This window comes from Durio zibethinus, chromosome 7 (assembly GCF_047325235.1).
Source record: "Durio zibethinus cultivar Kanyao isolate XHJ-2024 chromosome 7, ASM4732523v1, whole genome shotgun sequence".
Lineage (NCBI taxonomy): Eukaryota > Viridiplantae > Streptophyta > Magnoliopsida > Malvales > Malvaceae > Durio > Durio zibethinus.
The window spans coordinates 13,916,065-13,927,908 of record NC_143168.1 but is presented as its reverse complement, the minus strand read 5'-3'; the positions used below and the strand labels follow the sequence as shown (position 1 = coordinate 13,927,908).

Sequence of the window (11,844 nt, the reverse complement as noted above, 5' to 3'; positions counted from 1 at the left end):
TGTCGGGTTTGGTGTCGGAATATCTTCAAAATAAAAGGAAAGAAGCAAAAGGATTCAAATGCGTTAATCAATTGAATGAGAAACTAGCATTTAATAAGTTAGATAATAGCTTTGGAATGGTTACAAATTAAGAAAATTGATTAAAATCAAGAAACAATCAATTACAGAGATTGAGATTCAAATATCATGGTTTCATAATGAAAAGTAATTTATGAAAATATTTTTATACAAAGGACTTGAATGCCCAATTAAAGAGATTCAAATACCATGATCGAAACTTTGATTTGAATATTTGTTTTGGCAAATTATAAGTATTTAATTAGCTAATGTTATGGATGATGTGGCATTGACATGGTAGCTTTGTCATTTTTCTATCAATTAATTTGGATGAAATATGATCGAATTTGGTATATTTAATAAACTTTAATGATTTTAATAAAATAAATTAAAATTCAATGATTTACATGAAATTATGATAAAGTTTAATGGCCATAAATAAAATTTACTCATAATTTTATCACTTATTAAAAATGTTTAATAATCTAATTTTATTAGTGCAAAATAAATTCAAACATGATTTTTATTATATCATATGAGTATTTGATTTACTTTATTTTATACAGTAATGATGCGATGAAATAAAAGTAAAATGAAAGTGACATGTAACGTGTTTTGATAAGTAGACTTAGTAATTCATGTTATTATGTCATATTTTGTGTAAGATATGATTTTATATATGACACAAAATATCTTGACATAAATACGACATAAATATTTAAATGACATGAATAGTTTAAACATATACATAACACATTTATTATATATGTTATATACGAAATGATATGATTAATATATTTAAAATTAATTTATAATTAAATAACATGATACGATTAACACGATTATATACAAATAATATAATTATATACGATTAATCAATTTTATTTAAACAAAAAAATCATTTAAATTAGTATTTAAACAAAAAATTATTTAAAAATTAAAAATTTATAATTTATTTAAATACCAAAATGATATGATAAATAAGAATTTTAATTTATTTTTTAAATAAATTAAAATAATAATAAAAATTTTATGTTATGAATAATATTGTATTTTAAATGTATCATTACTATTTGATACGAATATAAGATGAATAATATCATATTTTAAGTATATTGATATAATTAAGATATGAAATATGGTTACATTAAACCCATCGTGATTTTTTTCATCATATTTATATTATATTATCTTGTTATATTTAAAATTATTAGATCTATTGATACATCACTCAATCTTATGAAAAATTTATAAAGTAGTTAGAAAATTTTAAAGTATTTTTGTGAGATTTTCTTAATTTTACTCCAATTTATTAAAGAAAAGAAAAGAAAAAAAATTGATATAATTAATTGATATGGATGGAAATGTAACTGATCGTGAAGATACATCCTACATTCTAGAATATGTGCAGTGCATCACCATTTAACACTATTAGCTCCAAAAAAGTCAAAAACAAAATAGAAAAGGTAGAGGCCCGGACTAGAGTGGGAATTTACCCGCCAGCGCGCACCAACTTCACCCGAAAGCCAAAATTGCTAACATGCGCTGACTCAATCCCCGATAACAAAAAAACAATTTGGTTAAACAAAGCATATCCTCTCTGCAATTCCAAAGCCAAACCAAAGAGTCATTTTCATTTTCCCTTTCCATTGTCCGTCTATTTTCTTTTCTAACATACCAATAAAAAAATTAATAATAATACTTTTCAGATATTTTTTTCTCATCATCATATGTTTTTTCTTGCAACAGGAACTGCTTTTACAAAAAGAAAATCAAGTGGCTGACTTGTCGCTCGGGAAAAATGGATCTGTGGGCAGTCCAACTGAAGAGCGCAACTGCTCGGAACCCTCCTCCTGCTGGTGTTGGTGGTGGTGGGGCTTTGTTGTTGAAGAGGAATTCGATTACTGAAAGACCCAAGTCCTGGATGATTGGAAAACTCGGAGTCTTCGAGATCAGGGTTTCAAGGCGATGCCTTTCTTCATCTGTCCATCGTTCTTTCTCCATTAAAGCTATGGCTAAGAAGAATAATCACGATAATTCCTCTTCCTCTTCTTCTTCTGGTATGCCTTTTTTTTTTTGGATAAAGAAGCAGCTTTTGGCCATTTTCAGTCATAAGTTTTATATGTAATTGTTGAAGCTGACTTGTGTTTAAGCATGATTGGTTCAATTATGAGGGATCTTGAACATCAAGGGATAGTGACTGACCATTTAATTGAAAAGCAAGGGTAATGATAGTTTTGAAAGGTTGAATTAGTAATTTGATGTACTAGTCTTAACTGTGAAATTGGTTTTGTTCATTGGGATTTCAGTTTGTACTAGTTGGCTTATATATGAAGTTATTAAGTCCTAAATGTTGGAGTCTTTTTCTTATTGGAGCTTGAATTGTAGTTTTGGTACTGAGTCATGCTCTATAGCTTGTTTTGGTTCAGTTATCAGTGATAGTTAAGACCCTTAGTTATCCTGGCATTATAGTTCATTTCAACTGTTGCTTGGATTGTTTGTTGTTTCACTTTGTAAAGAAAAGCAAGTGGTTAGCGATCTGGGACAGCATCTGCTTTTGTTCTTAGTGTTTGGGTTTCATTATCCATGATGTAGCATTTCACTGCATACTGTCTTACTAAGGGTTAGTTTAACATTGAGGTAGAAAGTGGCTTTTGCGTTAAAAAACTGTTTTTTTACCCAACCTAAATGCTAAGCAACACAAAAAAAATGTGGTTTTTCAGTTTAAAATCTGGTTTGTAAACCCAAACCAAAAAGTTAATAAAGAGGTGCTTTAGTTTTCAACCATAATTTCTGTGGGTAAAATTCCTCATATCTCTAAACTTTTATTATTTTATGCATATCTTTTTGGACATTTTATTTCAACACAATACTTTTTCATAGTAATGCCAAACAGTTAAACTTCTTAAATCATATTTTTCTCACCACACTTTTAAATACACTTTTACCAACCCAAATTTTTTCCAAACAACAGTTACACTAAACTAGGCCTAAGACTTTGGGTAGGATGAATATTTTAACTAAGTTTATTTTTGGTTTGGTCTAAAAGAGGAGACATTTGATGGATTCTTGTCTTGAAATCTAGCATGGCTTCTATTCTCATGCATATGGAAAATATATTTCCTTAATTTACGTCTTGAATTATTATTATTATTATTATTTCAAAATTCTTTTTTCTTTCTTCTTTCATTTTTCTATCACACAGTGGAATTTGATGAAATAATTTTCTTACAAAGGAAACCTTGGATAGTGACCAAGGACTTCTAAAATTTATTTTATTTGTTTGTGTGATCTTTGCAAATTAAAGGGTGCCATCATCTTGGATCTCTCTATCCCTCTGCTTTGTTGATTGTGATGAGATTGACACCTCAGAGGAAAAATACTAGGGAAGCTCCTTTTTTTGTTTTTGAACCAAATGCTACATTTTGCTTGTGTTTCAACATCAAGGTTGATCTTGTCCACAGGACTGTCATAATATTAAATGCTTTCTTTGATATTATTTTATGTGAAAATAGACACTGGAGATTTGCTTTTCTTGATGAATCTAAAGTCCCCATCTCTTTATTGAATCATGTAGGAAGTTAGTGTATCTATTCTTTGGCTTTTTTGTTCTTTCTCCATTTCTTCCAAAATAAGCAAAAGTTCATGAAAATTGTAAAAGAGAAAATGTTAGTGGGAAGAGTATTAATGCAGTAAATGAAAATGCGATAATAACCCACAACCAACCTGATAAAATTCATTTGGATTTGGTAGATGCTCTTATAGCACCTTACTTTTGGTCCTCAAAACTTTTTCCTTGATTTCAGCCTTATATTTTTCCTTTGGTCCCTCTCAGTTTCTCTCTCTCTCTCTTGTTTCCTTAATTCATCCAATTATAACTGTTAGTGTATGCGAGTGAGTTGGAATATTATGAGAATATTCCATGGGGGAGAGTTTAGAAGGGATTAATTGAGAGCATTAATGTGTAATTTGTAATTGATTCTTTTTCCTTAATATTGTCTATATAATGAAAGGTTAATCCAAGGGATTAGTAAGTTGTTCTCTAAAGTCTTAATTCTAACATGGTATTAGAGCTAGCAATGCAACCCTAGCCGTTGTTGCTCCCTTTCTATCTTTCCCCAAACCCCTCTGCGATAGCCCCTACGTCACCCCCCAAGCCATCGCTACTACAAACTTTAATCTCACAGTCCTAAAGCTGTGTACTTAAAGCCTTTCCTTCCTCTTCAACAGTCCCTCATTAGTTGAAATGGGGTCGCCCCCTTATTCTCAAAGGTGGCAAGAAGAAAGGGTTGTGACCTTTTCGTGAATGATAGATTAAAGGAGATAGGTTCTTCCTAGTGTAGAGCGTGGCTGTAGAACTAGGGATGGAGTTCCTGGTTGCTAATTAAGGTCCCTGATTGAAAGATTACCAGTTGTGTTTTGGAGGAAGAAGGTTCTATTGCCATGGCCAGGGAAAAGGCAATCGCATCAAAGGTGATGACTCAAGAGATTATCACTAGCTCACGGTTGTCGAATAAGGAACTTGATGACTCAATTACTTGTCATGGAGCAAGATTGTGTTGGTGAACTTGCAAGGTCTTGGAAAGGCTCGATTTCTAACAAATGAGCCGCTAGCAAAGGAAAGCTCGGAGTATGTAGCGTGGGAGCAAGACAATCGGATACTTGGACAATTGTTCAACTCAATGGAACGACAAGTCAAGGTGATGTTCAATATACCTCATAAGGAACTTTGGGATGCTTTAAAAATTGTTTATGCAAATTCTGAGAATTGGTAGGATCTCAGATGTTATTAGAGCATGGACTAAAATGGAGTAGTTTCGATAAAGGCTTGAGGGAATATTTTGCTATGTTCAAGGAGGTAAATGACGAGTTTAATGAACTCATGCCTTTGTCTACCGATCTAAGGACAAATCAAGAGCAACAAGAGGCTTTAGTTGTAGTGTTTTTCTTAGCAGGGTTGAGAAAGGAGTACTCTAGTGCTAGTACTCAAATGTTAGTAGCTAGAGATCCACTTTCTTTATTGGATGCTTATAAGTGCTTGGGTAGTGTTACCTAGCATGATCCTCCACAAGGAGACAGGGTAGTATTTGTGGCCCTACGGCTTGAAGGGCTAGCAACACGTGGAGGACACGGTGGACGAGGTAGAGGACGTGGAGGTGGTAGAGGAGAGCCACGGTCTTGTTATCATTGTGGATAGCAGGGACACTTACAAAATGTTTTTTTGCATCTTTGGGGCAATTCTGGCCCACCAATGCCATATGTGATTGATGCTGCAGTTCAACCCTAGCAGCAAGAGAAGAAGGGAGTTTAGTTATTCTAGGATGAGTATGATAGGCTTATTTAGATGCTTCAAAATCAAACTTCAATCTCTTTTCTAACAGTAGCTTTTATACAAGGTAAATCTATTGCATGCCTGGCTACCCCTTTAAGGACTTGGGTGATTGATTCAGGAGTTTCGGATCACATGATGGGTACTACAATTACTCTTTATTCATAGACTCTTATAACGGGAAACATTTTGTTTTGGTTGCTGATGGAAACTCTATAGATATTGTGGGAAGTGACAAGGCTTGACCTATATCCATGTTACCTTTACATTTTGTGCCGCATGTCCCTTCTTCTCCTTTTAACCTACTTTTAGTTTGTCAGATTACTAGGAATTTTAATTGTAGTGTCTCCTTCTTTCCTATTTATTGTGTTTTCAGGATCTGTTGACGAAGTAGAGTATTGGTAGGGGAAAGATCGAAGGAGGTCTTTATGTGCTTGATGACATACAGAAGATATAGTTTGGACTAATGGCATACTTAGGAGAATTGTTATTAGCTTATGAGTTTCATTATTGTTTTGGTTATCCATCCATGTCAACTTTACGAGCTATATGTCCCCATTTATCATCTTTTAGTTCTGATTGCGAATCATGCAACTTTGCCAAACTGCACAGAGTGTCCTATCGACCTCGATCTAATAAATGAGAAAAGTTTTCTTTTGCTGTGATTCATTCTGATGTATGGGGCCCTTGCCCTATTATATCGAAATATGGTTATAGATACTTTGTGACATTTGTTGATGATTATTTACGAGTTTGTTGGTTGTACTTGTTGCGGAGCGGTTCCGAATTATTCTTTGTCTTCACTACTTTTGATGTAGCAATAGAGAATCGATTTGTTAAGTCTATCAAAATTTTATGGAGTGATAATGGGGGAGAGTATTTTTCTACAAAGTTTGTTCAATTCCTAAATGCAAAGGTATTGTTCATCGGTCCTTGTGTACAAATACCCTGCAATAAAATGGGGTTACTGAAAGGAAGAATTGCCATTTGTTGGAAGTGGTTAGATCTCTTGTTTCAAATGAAGGTCCCTAAAGTGTTCTAGAGTGAAGCTATCCTCATAGCATGCTATCTTATAAGTCTTTTGCTGTCTTTAGTCCTTGAAGGAAAAGTTCCTCTTCAAGTGTTGTGTCCTGATCATCCCTTATTTTCAATCTCCCTTAAAGTGTTTAGGTGTACATGTTTTGTTCATGACGCTCGTTTGGGTCGCACTAAATTAGACCCACGTTCCCTTAAGCATATCCTAGGTATTCACATGTCTAGAAAGGGTATCGATGCTACTCTCTAGACTTGGATCGCTTTATTATTTTGGCAGAGGTTGCGTTTGATGAGTTGGTTCCTTTTCCTTCAATACTACAGTCTCATCTATCACCTATCATATCAGAAGAAGATTTTCTCATCTATCAAATACATTGTACATTGATCAATGCATCTCTTTCTGAGGCATGCCCTGATGCTCGATTTAGTTGTATGTATACTAGAAGGACCTACGTAGATTTGCTTGTGGAAATTTCCTTTGTCAAGGTAATCTCTTCGTTGATGGATCCACCTTGAGACACTATAGCTGAGGATGTATCAATTGCTCTAAGGTATGCGAACTTGCAGAAAATTTCCTTTATATATGCCCTTGTACAAAGGACTTTTTGCCCAACTTCAAACTTATATTGCCACAATTGATGCTATTACTGTGCCGTGTACTCTTCGTGATTCTTTTGTAGATTCAGGATGGCATAAGGCTATGGAGGATGAGATGATGGCCTTAGAGGCCAACCATACATGGGACTTGGCTTCCTTGCCAGAAGGGAAGCAAGCTATTAGGTGTAAGTGGGTATACACCACAAAATTGAATCTTGATGGTTCATTGGCTAGATTGAAGGCAAGGCTAGCAGCGAAGGGATATGTGCAAATATATGGAGTAGATTATTTTGATACCTTTTCACCAGTGGCAAAGATGACATTTATTCATTTATTTCTCAATTTTGCTGCTACACATAGACGGACATTACATTAGTTGGATGTGAAGAATGCTTTTCTACATAGTGACTTGGTTGAGAAAGCATATATGGAGCAACCATTGGGGTTTGTTGCACAGGGGGAGTCTGGGAAGGTGTGTCGTTTGCGTAGATCTTTGTATGGCTTGAAGCAATCTCCGTGTGTGTGGTTTTGGCAAATTTAGTGCAACTCTTGTTTAGTATGGCATGCGGCAGAGTGAGAAGGATCATTTAATATTTTATATATCTACAAGTGCTAGCCTTATATTGTTTGGAGTGTATGTAGATGATATTATCATCACTGGTAGTGATAGTGTAGGGATTGACAGAGTTAAGATGTATCTTAAATCCTAGTTTGAGACCAAGGATCTTGATCAATTGAAATATTTTTTGGGTATTGAAGTGGCAAGGTGTAAAAAGGGAATCTTTGTATCTTAGAGGAGGTATGTGCTAGATAATTTGAGAGATGTAGGTTTGTTCCATGCCAAGCCAAGTGACCCACCGTTTGATCCAGGTATCAAGCTTTCTCCAAAAGATGGCGCTTTAGTTGATGATCCCACACGTTATAGGAGACTAGTTGGAAAATTGAATTACCTAACCATGACAATACCTAGTATATCTTTTCTAGTGAGTGTAGTTAGTCAGTTCATGGCAGCTCCCAGAGATACTCATTGGAAAGTAGCTATGTGTATCTTTCGATATTTGTTGAGAAATCCTAGAATGGGGATACTCTATAGTTCTACTAGTGATAGGGGTATTTAAGCCTATGCAGATGCAGATTGGGTAGGCTCTCCCATAGATAGGAAGTTTATGGCTGGTTATGCTATCTTCCTTGGGAGTAATATGGTGTCTTGGAAAAGCAAGAAGTAGCAAGTAGTTGCTAGGTCTAACTCAGAAGTTGAGTACGGAGGCATAGCTTTGGCTACAATAGAGGTATAATGGATGGTTCAATTCTTAGATGAAATTGGGCTTTCGGGTCAGACCCCTACTGTGTTATGGTGTGATAATTAGGCGGCAATTCATATTACTTCCAATCCAGTATTTCATGAAAGAACCAAGCATATAGAAGTTGATTGTCATTTCATCAAGGAAAGTTGCAGAGTGGAACAATATTATTGAAGTACATGTGCACAAGGGAACAACTAGCTGATATTCTCACGAAATCACTTTCAGGAGTTCGAGTTAACTATATATGTAACCAGCTGAGCATGACTGATATATATACTCTAACTCTAACTTGAGGGGGAGTGTTAGTGTTTGCGAGTGAGTTGGAATATTATGGGAATATTTCATGTGAGAGTTTAGGAGGGATTAATTGGGAGCATTAATATGTAATTTATAATTGATTCTCTTTCTTTAGTATTGTCTATATAATGAAAGGCTAATCTAAGGGATTAGTAATTTATTCTCTAAAGTCTTAATTCTAACAATAACTTGGTGTAAGATATTGATGCTTAAATTTGCATTTGAGAGTTTTTGAATTTAACATTGTTTTGGAATGTTTTTGATAATGAATCCAGGAAATGGTGATCAATCTATTCCTAATGGAGACAGTTCAAGAAGAAATAATTCTTCAGACAGCAATAAATCTGATGACTCTGCTTCCCAGAAGTCCTACAATGCAAACACCGACTGGAGAGAGTTCAGAGCAATGTTATACTATAATTATCAGGTGATATTTTTTATTACCTGAATTATGTACCTGCTTGTTCTCCAGTAATTGAGAGTTAAAATTATTTAGATAGTTATCTTTTCTCCCTTCTAATCAGTTTATTATAATTTTTGTCTAGTTTGGATCACAAGATCCCTAGAAGGTCCAATGTCAATAACTTCCATTTTATGGCTCTTCTCAGTTGATGGACATGAATAAAGAATCTACATGAAGTTTCATGAAGTAAATCTGTAGATATTCAACAGCCCAATGGGGACCTTGGAAGCTTTTGGGGCAAATTAAAGTAGAATTTTGGCTTCTCAGATATATATATATACTTTTAAATCTTAACAAAGTTACCACCCTCATTGTTTCTAACATACAAATGGAGTCTAGCTTAACCTACAGTACCCCTCCATTAGGAAATTGGCAATATTGGGGAAAAAGGAAGTAGAATCCTGAATATCCAAAAAAGGCAAAAAATTCTCTTAGTGTCTCTATGATACAGATTAGTATGGTCAAGGTGTGCGCATGTGTACTAAGGTGCAGCACAAGTCAAATAAAATGCCTTGTTCCCCCTCAGACGAGGTGCCATTGATCAGTTGCATGCCCTTTGTGCCTAGGCTTGCTATTTTTTTTTTTTAAAGGCAAAAAGTGCACCTGACTTGAGTGTCTTTTGGTTTCTTTAATTTTTAATTTCTTTGATCAGGTTTTTTTTTTTTTCAATTGTCAAAGTAAAAAAAAGAAAAGAAAGATAATGTTATCTCCATTTACAAGGATAAAATATATTGTCCATGCACAATCTTTTATTGAAGATTGAAGTGAAGGAAATTGCACCTTCTTTGCCCACTTTACTTGATTATGATAATTGTTGATCTTTGGAACACATTAAACAATGTAAGATGTAATTATTTAATGTCTTACGAACAAAATCATATTATTAGTACTGTACATAAAATTTTTTTGTCTTATATATGTTATTTATCTTTTAAAAATCAGTTCTTATTTTACTTGGCAGCTGCTCTTTTTGTGCCTTATGGCTGGGGCCATGTAAACCTAGTTTTGTGCCTTTCACTACATTGATACAGATGTAGTCTATTTCTTAAACCTAAAGTTGAATCTGGTCATATTGGTAAACCCCTTTGTTGCTTTTTATCACTTTCTGCTTTGGATATTCTGCATTTGGAAGCAAAATCTGTATACTTAATTTTATCGTTATTATTATTATTTTTTTAATTTTTAATATATTTTTTGCAAGAATTGCCATCTATCTTGACTGGTATTTATGTCCAATAACTTTCTACGTTGCTCCTGCAGAAACATAAGAAAATTATTTAGAGCAAAAAAAAGGGTTAATTTTTCCTTTGCTGAGATGTTGGCTATACTCTCCTTTCCTCAATGTCAGTTGGGTTTAGGGGAACATAACAAGCGTTACAAGCAATGTATAGAAAAATTTGGAATTCTTGCTCTAAACTTTTGCATAACTTTTAGCAGGTAGAGAAGTCGGAGTCAGATGCTCATGAACAAGGTGGGATGCCTCATGTGTCGAAACCTCTTGGTCCAAAATGGGCCCACCCTCTTTCAGTGCCTGAGACCGGCTGCGTTCTTGTTGCCACAGAGAAGCTTGATAGAATTAGCACTTTTGAACGATCGGTGGTTCTCCTTTTGACATCTGGAACCAGACATACACGAGAGGGGCCATTCGGAGTTATTATCAGTCGCCCACTTCACAAGAAGATCAAAAACACGAAACCCACTGTTAATGAATTAGCTACTACGTTTCCTGATTGTTCTCTGCACTTTGGGGGGCCTCTTGAAGCGAGTATGTTTCTTTTAAGAGTGGGAAAAAATTCCAAGTTTCCTGGGTTCGAAGAGGTGATTCCTGGCCTCTGTTTTGGTACTCGAAATAGTTTGGATGAAGCTGCAGAGCTGGTGAAGAGAGGAGTGCTCAAGTCTCAGGATTTCAAGTTCTTTGACGGTTATGCTGGATGGCAGCTGGTTCAGCTGAGAGAGGAAATTGAATCAGGTTGTTGGTATATGGCTGCATGTAGCACGAATCTTATTTTTGGAGATTCATCTGATTCTTCGTCAGAAAGTTTGTGGAAGGAGATTTTGCAGGAAATGGGTGGTCACTACTCAGAATTGAGCCGGAAGCCTAAGCAAGATATTTAGGTACCTACATGTTATCTGTGATTAGAGAATTAAGAAATTAATCTGGAAGTTGACTCTTGATGTGTAGGTGTTTATGAAACCAAATGTACATATAATTTAAATGGCTTTTTTACTCGGTAGATCCTCATTCTTCTTTTCTTCACTTCTCTTTCTATCTCTCTCTGTTTTTTTTACCTTTTTCTCCTTGATAAACTTTACTGCTAGTAATATTTGTATTTAATAGTATGTATACCTTTAAATTAATTGGCATGCATAGTGTAATCAAAGACCTGTTTCCAGTATCGTCAACAAGTTTGATTTGGTTGAGTTAATAAGGGTTCAATATTTCTTTTATAAAATTTAAAATTCAATTTCTGTTGTCATTTTTTTATTTTTATTTTCGTGATACGTAAGTCCAATATAAGTTATTTTTAGGTAATGTTAGATATAGGATGGTCATTTAAAAAATCAAGGTAATTTATGTAGGATGATCAAATCTTCGTGTTTGATAATTATTTAATAATTTTACATGATAATAATTTTGAATTATCGAGTGTGATTAAATCATTATTTTAAAAAATAATATAATTTTTATTCGTAGGGATAAAATTTTTATAATTGAATTGAAGTAATATATAAAATTAATAATAATCAATTTATATATTTAA

The 11,844-nt window shown here is 34.2% G+C and overlaps 1 protein-coding gene across 2 annotated transcripts; it reads left to right on the top strand.

The window, feature by feature from the left end:
* Positions 1-1,523: 1,523 nt before the first annotated feature.
* Positions 1,524-11,316, top strand: LOC111276782 (electron transporter, putative (DUF179)). Of its 2 annotated transcripts, none has more exons than XM_022862607.2 (4): positions 1,524-1,708; positions 1,807-2,117; positions 8,895-9,046; positions 10,520-11,316. In XM_022862607.2, the coding sequence occupies exons 2-4, from the start codon at positions 1,859-1,861 to the stop codon at positions 11,195-11,197; spliced, it is 1,089 nt and encodes a 362-aa protein (XP_022718342.1). In that variant the 5' UTR covers positions 1,524-1,708; positions 1,807-1,858; the 3' UTR covers positions 11,198-11,316. The 2 variants fall into 2 exon arrangements, with proteins under 2 accessions (XP_022718342.1, XP_022718341.1); XM_022862606.2 differs by having other exon boundaries at positions 1,531-1,708; positions 10,517-11,316.
* The last annotated feature ends 528 nt before the right edge of the window (positions 11,317-11,844 follow it).

Excerpts from the sequence above, each read along its gene's own strand:
- LOC111276782 (XM_022862606.2), top strand. The coding sequence starts at position 1,859 with ATGGATCTGTGGGCAGTCCAACTGAAGAGCGCAACTGCTCGGAACCCT. Across the intron at positions 2,118-8,894 it reads CTCTTCCTCTTCTTCTTCTG|GAAATGGTGATCAATCTATT; the intron begins GTATGCCTTTTT and ends TAATGAATCCAG. Across the intron at positions 9,047-10,516 it reads TGTTATACTATAATTATCAG|CAGGTAGAGAAGTCGGAGTC; the intron begins GTGATATTTTTT and ends CATAACTTTTAG.